Source organism: Balaenoptera ricei, chromosome 6, assembly GCF_028023285.1.
Source record: "Balaenoptera ricei isolate mBalRic1 chromosome 6, mBalRic1.hap2, whole genome shotgun sequence".
In the NCBI taxonomy this organism is placed as follows: Eukaryota; Metazoa; Chordata; class Mammalia; order Artiodactyla; family Balaenopteridae; genus Balaenoptera; species Balaenoptera ricei.
The window spans coordinates 115,667,812-115,681,610 of record NC_082644.1 but is presented as its reverse complement, the minus strand read 5'-3'; the positions used below and the strand labels follow the sequence as shown (position 1 = coordinate 115,681,610).

The 13,799-nt window shown below is 50.3% G+C and overlaps 1 protein-coding gene across 10 annotated transcripts in view; it reads right to left on the bottom strand.

Moving 5' to 3' along the window:
• Window positions 1-1,948: 1,948 nt before the first annotated feature.
• ODF2 (outer dense fiber of sperm tails 2) overlaps window positions 1,949-13,799 on the bottom strand; it is a 30,655-nt gene continuing 18,804 nt past the window's right edge. For 9 of the 10 annotated variants that reach the window (XM_059925748.1, XM_059925749.1, XM_059925750.1 and 6 more), the window contains 10 exons: window positions 13,405-13,590; window positions 12,780-12,889; window positions 10,905-11,040; window positions 8,472-8,582; window positions 8,222-8,326; window positions 7,033-7,191; window positions 5,581-5,681; window positions 3,939-4,101; window positions 3,390-3,515; window positions 1,949-2,941 (listed from right to left, as the gene is read on the bottom strand). In XM_059925748.1, the coding sequence (XP_059781731.1) occupies window positions 2,753-2,941; window positions 3,390-3,515; window positions 3,939-4,101; window positions 5,581-5,681; window positions 7,033-7,191; window positions 8,222-8,326; window positions 8,472-8,582; window positions 10,905-11,040; window positions 12,780-12,889; window positions 13,405-13,590 (1,386 nt within the window). In that variant the 3' untranslated portion in view covers window positions 1,949-2,752. Of the gene's footprint in view, window positions 2,942-3,389; window positions 3,550-3,938; window positions 4,102-5,580; window positions 5,682-7,032; window positions 7,192-8,221; window positions 8,327-8,471; window positions 8,583-10,904; window positions 11,041-12,779; window positions 12,890-13,404; window positions 13,591-13,799 lie in introns of all 10 variants that reach the window. The other variant, XR_009503779.1, reaches the window with a different exon arrangement.

Below are 13,799 nucleotides of genomic sequence, written 5' to 3'. Positions count from 1 at the left end.
CGCCCGGAAACAGGTTCTCGCTTCCGCTTCCGGGGCGCACACGTAGCGGCGCAGTTCAACCCCGCCCCTAACGGCTGCATGGCCCCGCCTCCGGCGCTGAGCCCGCCCACCAACGCGCCTGCGCACAGGGCTTGGCCCGCAGTTCGCTCCCCTGCAGGGACCTCTGACCTGGGGGCTTCAGAAGGCTGGGCCTTCCAGGTTGCAGAAAACTGAATAGGTATTGATGAGCATGTAGAGAAATTGGAACCCTCATACATACGCTGCCAGTGGGACTCTAAAATGGGGCAACTCCTGTGGAAGACAGTCTGGCAGTTCATCAAAAGGTTAAAGAGGGACTTCCCTGGCAGTGGTTAAGACTCTGCGCTTCCACTGCAGGGGGCGCGGGTTCCATCCCTGGTCGGGGAATTAAGATCCCGCCTGCCTGCGGCCAAAAATAAAGTTACCATTAACCCAGCAGTTCTACTAAATATATACGCAAAAGAAATGTGTCCACAAAAAACTGGTAGAATATTGAATTACTTATAACAGCCAAAAAATGGAAACACATGTGTTCGTCAACCAATGAGTCAATAAAATATGGTGTATCCACACAATGTAATATTATTGGGCCATAAAAATGAAGTACAAATACACGCTACGACATGAACCTTGAAAACATCATGCTGAGTGAAAGAAGCCAGTCACAATATGGTATGATTTATGTGAAATGTCCAGAGTGACAAAGCCAGAGAAACAAAGAGACTGTTAGTGGTTGCCAGGGGCTGAGGGGAGCAGAATGGGGAGCACCTGCTAATGGTATGGGTTCCACTGGGGTGTGATGAAAATGTTCGAGAATTAGATAAAGGTGGTGGTCGCACAACTTTGAATATAATACAAGCCACTGAATTGTACACTTTAAAAGAGTGAATTTTATGTGAATTATATCTCAGTAAATGAAATGTTCACCACTGCCTGAGGCCAGCTTTAACTAGGACCCTTTAACTTTTGACCCTTTTGCCCATTTCATGGGATCTCAGTCTGAGGCAGAAAGGAAAACTCTCGAGTTTGAAGCAATATAAACATTTTCCACAAACTCTCTGGACTTTTTGGAATACAACATTTTACAAAGAAAAATAGAACGCTCTTGGGAGAATCCCAGCAATGGGCCGGAAAAGAGGTGTTTCCCACACCATCATTACAAATAGCAGAACCCTGCACTGAGGAGGTTTTCATTAGTTTGACAAAAACAAGAATAATGGGATATACAGAAATGTATGCACATTGGTGTAAGTTTGCCAACTGTCTTTTCTTAGGAAGAGCTTTCATACATCGTATGAAAGTTCAAGTCCATTTATGTTAAGGGTGTGAAAATAGGCTTGGTTTTGTGGCAGTGGTAGCTGGTAGTAGTGATTTCAGTGAACTTCCTTAGCAAAATCAAAAGCTGGAAATAAAATTAAAAACCAACCAACCAAACAAAAAAACCCAAAACATTAAAAGCTGGAAACTACGAATGTCTCCAAAACGGGGGGATGGGGGGCGGGGGTGCTTCTGGTAGTGAAATCCAGATGCCTGGGTGGGAGCCATTGCTTTTGAGGACACAGGGGAGTTCTTGGACTTGGGTTAGAGTGGCTGAGAGAGGACCAGACTGGATCACCCAGAGGTCAGTACCAGCATAGTATACCACATTTGTTCTCTTCTCTCTGAAGAATTTTTTTTTCTTTTAAATACAGGAAAATGTGAAGAGAACAAAAATAGCCCATAATCTTTTCAGAAAGCAATTAACATTAAAAAAATAGTAATACATACACATCCCGTCTTCCTCCTAACAGCTAAAGTAGTCTGCCCTCACACACTGAGCAGTGCCTTTCAGTGTGTCTCCTCCAGGCCTTTCATGGAATTGTAAGTGAAAGCACACAAAGGAGAAAGAGCCAACCTGGCCAAAATGAAATGAAGAGTCTCATGCACCAAGTCCTTTAAAAACGTTTATTGGCTCTCCTGCAGCATTTTACTGAATCATTTTTAGAAGAGGGCTGGGGTGGGTAAAGGAAATCATCCGATGGAGCCTTAAATATTGATTATAAAAGCTTTTTGTAAAACAATGCACATGTTTCAAGAATAAATGCATTCCACAGATACAAACCTGGCAAAGAGAAAAATCAATGAGATTGGGATTGTACTTTTACAAGGCGAACTGGACATAAGCCCTCGAGTGTCTATTGGCAAGTGCGTGAGGGCAAGTGGCCTTGAGGAAACTTGGCCATGAGAGGTTTCCACTGGGCTTGGGAGGCGAGCACCTTGGGGAAAACACCGTACCCATGAAATAAGGAAAACAGCAAGTGAATATGAGGAGCGGTGAGGACCTCTGGCGAACAGCTCCTGCTGGTTCAGGTCAGGGAAAACCCAAGAGAGAGTCCTAAAAAGAAGAGAGGTGTAAGGGAACTGGAGGGAAAGTCCAGTCCAAACATCCTCTTGGGGAAGGAATGAGCAAAGTCACGGTGAGTTAAAATCTGACCCTAATAGTAGTAACTTTAACGCCTGTCAGGGTAATTAAAAACTTCCATCAGGCGATGCTATCAGAGAGGAGAGAACTAAGTGGGTTCTGCTTCATCCCCTGCTGCTTCAGGCACTTTTCTGGAGCTAGTAGCTAAGACAAGATCCTGAACATACTTCATCACAGGATGAGAGAGGAAAGCAACAGGCTTTCCGGGTATGGCTTAGCAACGCCTCAGTTCCCACGGCATCCATCCGAGCTCCTAGCCCAAGAGTGGCCGCCTTAGGCAGGAGGAGACCGGGAGCGGATGGGAGAGCTCGTTAGGTAGGAAGTGTAGGGACCATCCCCAAACACGTTGGCATAGGACGACTTGAGGAACTGGACGTAGTTCTGCATGCTGCGGTTCGTGCTCTCCGACTGCTCCAGGCGGTCTTTCAGGTCTTGCAGGCGGCTCTGGTAGCGGCGGTCAGCCTAAGAGGAGGAACGGGGCCGGGGCCAAGTGTGTGTGACATCCAGAACAGACAAACCCATAGCGACAGAGACGTTATTAGTGGTTGCCAGGGGTTGAGGGCAGGGGAATGGGAGTGGCTGCTAATGGGTAATTTTCTTTCTGAAAATATTCTAAACCTGGATTGTGGTGATAACGGCACAACACTGAATATACTCAAAACCACTAAATTGTGCAATTTAAATGAGGGAATTTTACGGTAAATGCTGTCTTAACAAAACTGTTAATAAAAAAGGGGATTGGCCTGGGATATCCTGAAGGGATGGGAAAGTGATGCGAGAAAAATAAAACCATGTCATATTCATAAAAACAACAAAACATCTTGCCCTGCAGGCGCCAGGAAGCTCAGATCTCAACCCACTCCCTTCTTGTCTGCTCTTACCCCATCCTCCCACCCCCAGCCCGACTCACATCGTCCCGGCTCCGCCGGAGCTGGCTGAGTTCAGTCTTGGTCCTGCTCAGCTGGGTCTCAAGGTCCAGGATTTTGTTCTGGGCTGCTCGCTCCTTGGAGGCTGCGTGCTCCTTGGTTTGTTCCACCTGCCCGAAAGGCACAGAGGTGGGGCTGGCTTACCTGGCATGGGGAACACCTGGTAAAGAGAAGGCTGGGCCGCTCCCACTAACTGGTCTCGCTGCGGACAATTCTCTGGAGCCTCAGGGCAGGAGCAAACTATGGGGACAACTTCTGCAACCCCGCTTTACCTGCCCTTTGCCAACGCTCCATGAGTCATCACCTAAGACGTGGTACACCTGTCTGAGGCCCACTCAGGCAGCAATCAAAGGAGCAGTTGTGAAAAAAGTGCCAAGTCCTTTACAATAATTGCTCACTTGATCCTTATGATGATTTCATGAGGCAGGTACTACTTCTATATGCCCATTTCTCAGATGGAGAGATAGGCTCAGAGAGGTTAGGTGAGTTGTCCAAAGACACAGAGATAGGTTAGTAATAGAATTGAGACTGACCTGCCTCCTGGCATCTTCAATGGCGCTCTCCAACTGCCTCGCCAGCGTCCCACATTCCCGGGTTTTCTCCTCTAGTCGCAGCTGGGACTGGTGGATTGCCTCCTCCCTCTTGGCAATCACCTGTAGGAACTCGATATTCTGGGCACTGGTCGCCTCCAGTTTCCTAGGTGACAGCATTCAATCAGATCCTGCTCGTCCCCCTACCTGTCCTGTTCCACAGAGCTGGGGGCTGCCAGCCACCCCGGGCTGGGGTTCTCATCACACCAAGAATCTCCAGGGAACAACAGGAATAAACCAAAGAAATCTGCTGAGCAGCAAGGCGGCAAGGAGCTGTATGAAGAGTGGGAGAAGCACAGACTGACCGCGGCTGTGCTAAGTCTGTATGTCATCACGTGTAATGTGACAACTTGCGGCTCAGGCAGGTGGGTTCCACCATGATCCCCACTTTACAGATGAAGAAACTGAGCTGAAGAGAGGTGAAGTCATTGGCTGAGGCCAGCACAGCTAGCACGTCTGTCACCGAAACCCACGCGCTCAACTTCTTCTGTTCACTGTTGCCTCCCTCAGCAAAGGGACTTCAGCTGGACCACTCAACATCATACATGACCAGCCATGGGGCAGCAGTGACCATCCCATGTGTACACATGGTCCCCGCTGCACTTCCAGAGCACCTTCCAATTTAAGGAGCTCTGCAAGTCCTGCTGAATCCAGCTACATCTTCGAGGCCAGCAGAGTAGAGGTGGAGCCCAGGGAAGACCACCTGCTTTAAGTCCCTGCTGGCAGGCTGTGTGAGCCACCTGGGCCAGTTACAGCCTCCTGGGACCCCAAGCCTTTCATCTCTGAAAACTGAGGCTCCAGCCCTCATTTTACAGACGCTAAAAGCCCTGGAGGAAGACAGTCTAAGTCGCAGCTTTGCCAAGTACCAGCTATGTGACCTTGGGCAAGTCACTTAACCTCTCCCGGAGGTCAGTTTCCTCACATCTAAAATACCAACTCGTATATACTAACCTATATGGTGCATTTTTGCATGCCGGGTAATGTGCTAAGCCCTTTGAGGATTATCTCATGGAGGACTCACAATAACCCCATGAGCTGGATTGTTATCCCTACCTTGGTCCCTTTCTCAAGATGAGTAAACAGAGTTCAAAGGGTGAAATGACTTGCTCAAGGTGATCAGGTTAAGTGGCCAAGTTGGGACCAAGGGCCAGAGCTTCTGATTCCAAAACGTGTCCTCTTTACCTGACTGCTTCCAACAGTCCATGAGGAACAGGGAAGAACAGATCAGAAAGGTCTTGGGAAGGACGATCGGGAACAAAGAGCAGAATGGGGGGAGGCCCCCACCGCAGCATCCTGGCCCTGCCGGTTTGCTGGGACGAAGCGTGCCTTTCTGATAGGTGATGCCTATGGATGGTCTGATTTTGATCACACTGTTATGGAGCGTCCCCCCTGGCCGGAGACCACCTTCCTCTCTCCCACAACGTCTACCACTGCAATGGAAGCAGCTTTTCCTCTAAGGTCTGCCTAGTACCTTCCAGGGCCTTGAGTCCCTCAAACACTTCTGCACACTAAGCCCAGAGCAGCTAAGTGGCTGAAAGTCTCAGGTCCTAGGAAGAGGACAGAGATGGGACCAAGTGCCTCTAACCTCTCCAGTTCATCCACCTTCAGACTCAGCTGTTTATTTTCCTTCTGGGAAGCCTGATGTTTCTCTCTCGCCATCTCCAGCTTGTCCCCCTGATGTTCGATCTAAAATGACAGGAACACAGACTGGTTTACGAAAGAACTTCCCGGTACAGCCCTCCCTTCTCCCTGTGACCTGTCATCCACACCCAGGAGAAAGGCACACTGCCCTCAGCAGGCATCTGAGTCTCAACGCACAACCTGGAGGAGAGGGGAGAGAGGGGACAGGTTAGGCCCGACCCCCGAGACTGAAGGCTTTCCTGCGCCGAGAGAAGCCAGCTTCGATCCTGAAGAGCCACGACGACACTTCCTTGATCAGGAGAGGCCAGTCAGTGGGATCTGGGCGGACGTGAGAAGGCAGAAGCAGACGGCAGGCCTAACTGGCCCACATGACACACCACGGAGCTTTACCGAGGATGTTGTTGGGACCGCTGAGTTCATTCTTCTTAACTGGGGACAAATGCAGGCAAGGCCACAGAAAATCTACTGAGTCCTTCAGGCTGGCAAGTTTGAGAAGTTATCCAGAAGGCTGCTTTCTGCAGAAGCCTCAGACGTCTGGGCCTGAAAGGCCCTGAGAACGCTCAGGTTCAAGAGAAGCCTAGTGATTTAAGAGTGCTGAGAACCTGGGCTTGGGAACCAGACAGAGCTGGCTGGGTTCCAATCCTTGTTGACAAGTATTAGCTCTGTGACCTCAGGCAATGACTTCTCCTCTCTATGCCCTGGGCTGCTTTCTGTAAAACGGGGAAAATAAGACCCCTTACAAAGTTCCTGGGAGAATTCAATCAGGGAATGCTGGAGCACCGAGCATGTGCTCAAACAATGGTAGCTACTTTCACTGGTACTACAAGGAAGCAGGTTAAGAGGGGGGAAGGGTCTTGCCCAAGGTCACAGTGCAGACGAGAGGCATAGCATTTCTTCCTCTCTTAGACACCGTAGGCTTGGTTCCAGTAACCCAGAGGCAGACTGCTTCTGGTAGAAAGGAAGTCCTCTTTCAGGACCCCTAGCTCAGGCAAGGGGTCTGTTAAGACTACAGAAAGGCAGCTAAAGCAAGAGAAAGATGGAAAAAAAGAAAACCTATGGCTTGGTGTCTGCTGGTGGCGCATGGCAGAGGGCAGCAGCGGAGCGTGAAGGGCAGAGGCTGGCGGAGACTTGGAGCCCTCGGGGGGCAAGAGCAGGAGGGTCCGGCAGTTCCAATCGAGTGGCGGCTCCTATGACTACAATCACTTGGTGCAAACACAAGGCATTTGGCACACCAGACTTTTATTTCACAGCACCGATGATAGCTCACTCCTCTGAGAAAGCGGCAGCCAAGAAAAAGGAAGTGGTCCTCCCTGGGGCGGGGGGGGCGTGCAGCTCATCTTGGTAAGCGGGCCCCTGCTCGGGCCAGTTCGTGGGAACCTTTCTGCCAGTCCCTTACCCGGCTGCGCAGGTCTGATATGATGGCTGTGAGGTCGATGTTCTTCCTCTCATAGCCCTGCAGCTGGTCTTGGCACTCTGCCAGCTTAGCCTCGGTGATCTTGAGAATATCAGGCAGCTGCTGCAGGTCAGCCAGCTGGGACTGGAACTGCCTCCGCGCCTGGAGTGGGAGAGAGGGGCCCGCCGTTGGGAAGGGCCTGGCTGCTGAAGAGGCCAGGCAGAGTGCTTTGGATTTAGGGCAGGGCCGCCCTCAGTCCCCAGAAAGGATCCTGAAAGATCCACGGGCAGAAGTGCGGCCTCCCTGCAGGCCACTGAGGGTGTCTAGCTGTTCTCTGGGGGGACACACTTGGCCCTGACTGGCCACTTGAGCCTGCCACTCCTTCAGTCATTGAAGAATAATGGCAACCACGTAGCAAACTCCAGGACCCAGGCATTACTCATTAAATTCATACAACAACCTATTAAGTAGGTGCTGTTATCCCCATATAAGGACGCTGAGGATCAAAGGATCATTTGCCCATGGTCACTCAGCTACAAATTGGCAGAGCCAGGATTCAAGTCTAGTCTAACCTCAAAGTCCCTAGGAAGGCAATCACGATGCTCTAGGTCAGAGGGAAAGCTACGACCTATCTGTTCTTAGTCCATCCTTGTATTAACGAGGGGCCTGAGGACTAGAGAGAGGCAGTGACTTGCCCAAGGTTATGCAACAAGTTAATGGCTGAGCCTGGACTCAATCCATCTCCAGGGTTACTATTAAGATGACCCCTTTGCTTCTAGAGAGCCAAGTCGTCCCTAGAAGAACAAGGCTCTTTGGGGAAGGGGACAGGAGGAACACTTTTGGTTGGCACAAAATAAAGACACCACACAGAATGAAATAGGCACAGCTAAGGCCTGGCAGATCTGTGGATTTGAATCCACTTGGATGTTCCAAGCAGGGGAAATTTTTTTTGAGGAAAGTGAAGAAAGAAGGAAACAAGGATGAGAAAGAGGGATAACGAGGAAGCAGGAGAGAAGGAAGAGATGAGACGAGGAAGGAGAGACTACGTACACGGTAGAGTGGACCAGCCCAGCAATAAGAACCTTCATGAATCTCTGTCACCCACATCGGAGAGGGCCAATGACAAACAAGAGGGACAGACTGACAGACACGGGACTGGGTAGGGGAAGAAGGCGAGCAAGGGGAGCAGTACCGTCTCAATCTCTGTGTTCATCTCGTCTTTAAGGATCTTGTTCTCTTTGTCACAGCGCTCCAGCTGGGCAGCCACTTCATCAGCCTCCAGTCTGGTCTTCATCACCTGGGGACCAACAAAGCATCGGGCCATCTTGGGCAGAGCCAAGTTTTGGTGAAAAACACCTTCCCAGGAGAGGCCTTATGGTGAATCTCCATCCCAGCCTGCTGGGAGGCGCTGCCCTGGCAGGCTTGGCACCTGAGAGGCCTACCTGACTCTTATAGTTGTCAATCATTCCCTCGTAGTTCTTAACCGATGCCTTCAGCTGCTGAACCTCGACGTGCGCCTGGTTGAGTTTCTCCTCCATCGGGGCGAAGCTAGCCTAGAAGGGATGGCTCGTCGGTAACCAGCGGGAAGGTTCCGGAGCAGGTGGCCATCCCAACCCCAGCTCCTACTCCGAGGGGCCAGCAAAGGGAAGCCCCACCTACTCAAACCCACGCCAGCAGTTTTCCTCAGAGAGGCACCAGGGCAGGATTCCTGATAAGACCAACTCAAGTGAATACAGATGCAAATAAGAGACTCCTATGTTTTTTGTTCTTATTACAAAAGCAGTACATTATGGGGGAATTCCCTGGTGGTTCAGTGGTTAGGACTCGGCACTTTCACTGCCGGGGGCCCGGGTCCAGTCCCTGGTTAGGGAACTAAGATCCCACAAGCCTTGTGGCTTGGCCAAAAAAAAAAAGAGCACTACATTATCACTACAGAAAAGGGATATAAAACCAAGAAAAATGAATCATGATGCCTTATTATATGGCTATATATTGATAACTGTGTAGCTATTTTATTTTTTCCAGTAAGAATGGGATTATGATATACTTACTGCCTTGCAATGAACTTTTTCAATTAACAAGTTAGTTGGGAACTACTTCTCTCATCAATGAATGTTCTCCTACAACCCAAATGCTCACCTTAGCAGATGGGACAAAATAAATCACGGTATCTCAATAAAATAATAAGCAATCATTTAAAAGAAAGAGATAAAGCAAAAAAAAAAAAATCTAAAAAGATATCCATGGAATATGGTTGAAGGAGAAAAGCGAGCTGCAGAATAATGGCTGGATGAATGGATGTGCATGTGTTTGAATGTGTATGTGAGTATCAGGGGAAAAAACTGGAAAAATACACATCTACGGTTAACAGAGACCTTCACTTCTCTATAACATTTCTGTGATGTTTTCAACTTTCACTACGAGCATGTTTTACCTTTGTAATGATAACAGCTAGGAAAATACACTTCTACAATCATTCTGAACAGTCACACCGTGTTTCACCACACAGACATACCATACTGCAACCAATACCCCAGCTAATTGTTAGACATGGGGGTTGTCTGTCATTTATCCAACAATTGCACTACAACAAATGAGATACTACTATACTCCCACCAGAGTGGCTAAAATGAAGAAGATGGACAATACCAAGTGTTATCTCACATATCCCTGATGGGAGTGGAAATCTGTACAACTGCTTTACTATTTGGTGACATCTACCAAAGCTGAATTTGTGTATATCACCTGATGACCTGGCATTTCTATTATACTTCAAGGTATAGAAACTGTAAAAATACACCAAATATATGCACCAAAAGAGGTACAAGGGTGTTCTACAACCCAAATGTCCATCTACAGTAGAATGGATAAACACATCGTGGTACATTCATACACTGCACTGCACTGAGAATGATGAACTGCCACACAGGACATGGATAACTTCCACAAACTTAATGCTGAGTAAAAGCCATAAAGGCCAGGCACAAAGTTCAAAACCAGGCAAACTAATCTGTGGTGACAGAAGTCAGGATAACCGTGCCCTTGGCAGGGGGTGTCTGTAACTAGGCAAGGTCACCGGGGTGCTGGTTTTAAGGTTCAATCAGGGTGACTGATGGACAAAGTTATGTTCATTTTGTGTACCTTTCTGTATTATACTTCCTCAAAATCAATTTTACTTAACAAAAATCAGTAATAAATAAATAAATAAATAGATCCAGATGTTATTGCCCAGATCAACTAAAAACCAAGATCAAACCTGGCTCTGCAACATCTACCTCTTTTCGGTTGCCTCTCGCCCTCGGTGTGCTGGGAGGGTGTAGAGGGAGTGGTCAAGAGCTAGTGGTTAGAGCCCCAGAGTCAGACTGAGGTTCAAATCCCAACTCCAACGCTTCCAAGGGCAAAATTTTGGCAAGAAACTTAAACTCTCTCTAAGCTTCAGTTTCCTTATTCTGTAAAGTAGCGACAATAATTACACTACTGGGAGGTTAAAGTGAGAATTAATGCATGTGAAGGGGCCCAGCAGTGCCCCAGGAGAGTCAGTGTTAACCTCAAAGTCAGGTCCGTCTCACGTGCACGGGCTGACTGTCACGCTAAGCACTTCACATGCATCACCACCTTCTCACAAGGACCTCATTTCCTCCCGCTGAGGAAACTGCAGCAACACAGGAGGAAACGTCCCGTTCAGGTCCTGCAGCTCTAAGAGGCAGAGTCACGACTTGAATCGGGGTCTTTCCGACTCCAGAACAAGCCCTCTTATCACACTGCTGCCTCCAGGCCCTCTGAAGGCCCCGGTGGTCATCTCTGGGGCCCAACCAGGAGTACCACCAGCCTCTGCTCTCCACCCAACCGTCCTGGTCCCGGCTCTCACTACCGACCTTCAGCCTCTCATTCTCTAGCTTGAATGCGGAATACTCGGCAGTCTGCCGGTGTAGTCTCTCCACCAGGCTGTCCCGGTCTTCCCGCATCTTCTCCTCCAAGGTTTGTTGTTGGTTTACAAGATCTGTCACCCGGCTGGAAGGTCACAAAGTGAAAGCAGACAGAATCAATTCCACAGGTTGTGAGCAGCCCGGGACTTGGTATGGAGTAGGGCCAAGTGTTCCTACCCAGGTCACCCATGTCTCTCTTCTTGGCACCCTGCCTGCTCCCCAGTCTCCACCCCGAGGAGCAGCTGCCCTGCCACTGCTGCCTGTGGCATTCCCAGGTATCCCACTTCGTATTAACAGCCTTTTAAGATTTGTCTCCCATACCACCCCCTCCAAGAAGCCTTCTCTGTTCTGATCCTCCCGTGAGGCTGAGACACTCCCTGAAGACAATGGCCAGAAGACGCAGTCCCTCCCCAGCTCCCCACGGCACCCCCTGGATCTCTTAACCTATTAGGAACTGAAGTTAGGACAGAACTCGCAGGCCCAGTGGTCAGGGATAACCCCAGGCACCCGTCTCCCTCAGACACATATTACACTGGGGTTCTGTCTCCCCCAGGCGAGGGCAGGTGCCATGAGCAATAACAAGGCACATGCTTCCCTTGGTCCCTTCCCCTACCCGCAGGCCCTCAGCAGGGCTATAATCCAAGAATAGAGACTGAGGAGGGGAGCACTGGGGCTCTGGACTGTAGACCCACCTGATACTGCAGAACCTTTGCACAGTGTATTTTCAGTATTGATAAATTACAGTTCACCACTCAGCAAATATTTAGTGAGTACTGACTAGGCCCAAGCAAACACCTTGTATTGGTTTACCGGCAAACTCCTACGCAACTTTATTTTTTAATTTTTAATTTTTAAAATTTATTTATTTCATTTATTTATTTTTGGCTGCATTGGGTCTTCGTTGCTGCTCATGGGCTTTCTCTAGTTGTGGTGAGCAGGGGCTACTCTTCGTTGCGGTGCGCAGGCTTCTCATTGCGGTGGCTTCTCTTGTTGCGGAGCACAGGCTCTAGGCGCGCAGGCTTCAGTAGTTGTGGCACGCGGGCTCAGTAGCTGTGGTTCATGGGCTCTAGAGCGCAGGCTCAGTAGTTGTGGCGCACGGGCTTAGTTGCTCCATGGCATGTGGGATCTTCCCAGATCAGGGCTCGAACCCGTGTCCCCTGCATTGGCAGGCGGATTCTTAACCACTGCGCCACCAGGGAAGTCCAATGCATTTGTTTTTTTTTACTGCTGTAGCCCTCAAGGCCAACACATAGCCTGTTATATAGTAGATGCTTGATAAGTATCTTTAAATGAATGATCACATGACTATAGCTGACTCTGAGAATGGTCACTGTTGACAGTTCACCAGTGGCAAGAAAGGTATGAGTTCAGTAACCTTCAACTTGAGGCCACTTTTGCCCCCTACTCCCAGGCCATACCTCTGACCTACTGACTGGTGGACAAAACGACTGAGAGAAGACAGAGGGATTACCAGCTGCCCCGTGCCCCAAGGACAGTAAGGAGGATACCAGCGTGCCTGTGCCCATTTCCCATGCTGTGCAGACTGGGGCCCAGCTCAAGCCCAGGTGTGAGCAGAGAAGGCCCCTGCATAGTGCCTGCCGGGGGGTAGGACGCTGGGGCGGGGGGCTGGAGCCAGGACACAGGGTCCAACCAGAAGGCCGACCCCAGGGCCGCCCACAGCTCAGTCCGATGCAGCCCCTGACCAGAGGAGACCAGATGGCAGCCGTGTGAGCGACGTGAGCTGTCGCGGGTTGCCTGGCGCCGTGCACTAGCACACCCCCCTCCTCCCATTGGCCCACACGCCCTCTCCTAACACAGACGTACTCGTTCAGGACAATAATTTCCAGCTCGAGGTCCCCCTTGTCCTTCACAACTTGGTTGTAGCGGCTCCTCCATGATTCCAGAGTGGATAAAGCTTCAGCAACATAAAGATCCTGGGAACATGGGACAGAAGGGCCCATCAGCCTGGTGTCACCGCTGAAGCCAAGCGAGCTGGGAGTCACCCCAGGTCACCCCTCACCCTGATAACTTCAACCTCACTCCTGCAATTCCTTCCTAGAAGCACTGAGAGTGAAGCGGGAGCCCAGCTGTTGCTTTTCAGTTTCCAGCATCCCACGCGCCCTGACTGCAAATCCTTCCTTAACCATCATTCCCACCCACAATATGGATGCGGTTAAAATGTCACACAAACCCTCCACTTGTCTCCAGCCAGGTGCCCACCCCCATTGTCATCCTTTTACCCATTTACTGCCCCCCCACCTCTCCCTCCACCCAGCCAGCAGTCCTCCCAGCTCATTCACCCTTTCCACTGCCATCTTCCTCTCCGTTCGCCCGCCCGGCCACCTCTATTCAGCTTTTCGCCTCGCCCTGCTCAAAGCAGCCATCCACTGGCAGCCAACCCACCCCCGACGCTTCACCGTGGGCCCGCCCTTCTCGGGGAGGCGGCTACCTTGTCAGCAAGCTGCACGTGCAGCTGCTCAGCGTACTCCTCACTCTTCTCAGCTCGTTCCTTCTGGGCTCGGATGGCCCTCTTCAAGGACTCTTTGTCTCGTTCTCCCTTCTGCTTCAGTTCCTTCAGCTGCTCCATGATGGCCTCCACTTCCGCCTTGTGCTGGTTTCCGCTGCGCTCCAGGTTCTGGGAGAGGATGGCCCGGGAGCAGGTGCGGGGAGAGGGACAAGGATGAGGGAGAGACGGAGGAGAGAGACAAGGAAGGCCGGGAAAGGGCAAGACAGAGAGCAGAGGTGAGAGGGGACGAGCAAAAAGCAGGAATGAGGGAGAGAGAAATCAGGTCAACCGCGTGGAGGCTTAACGCTCCCCCAGTGCAGAGCAGAGATGAAGGTCCT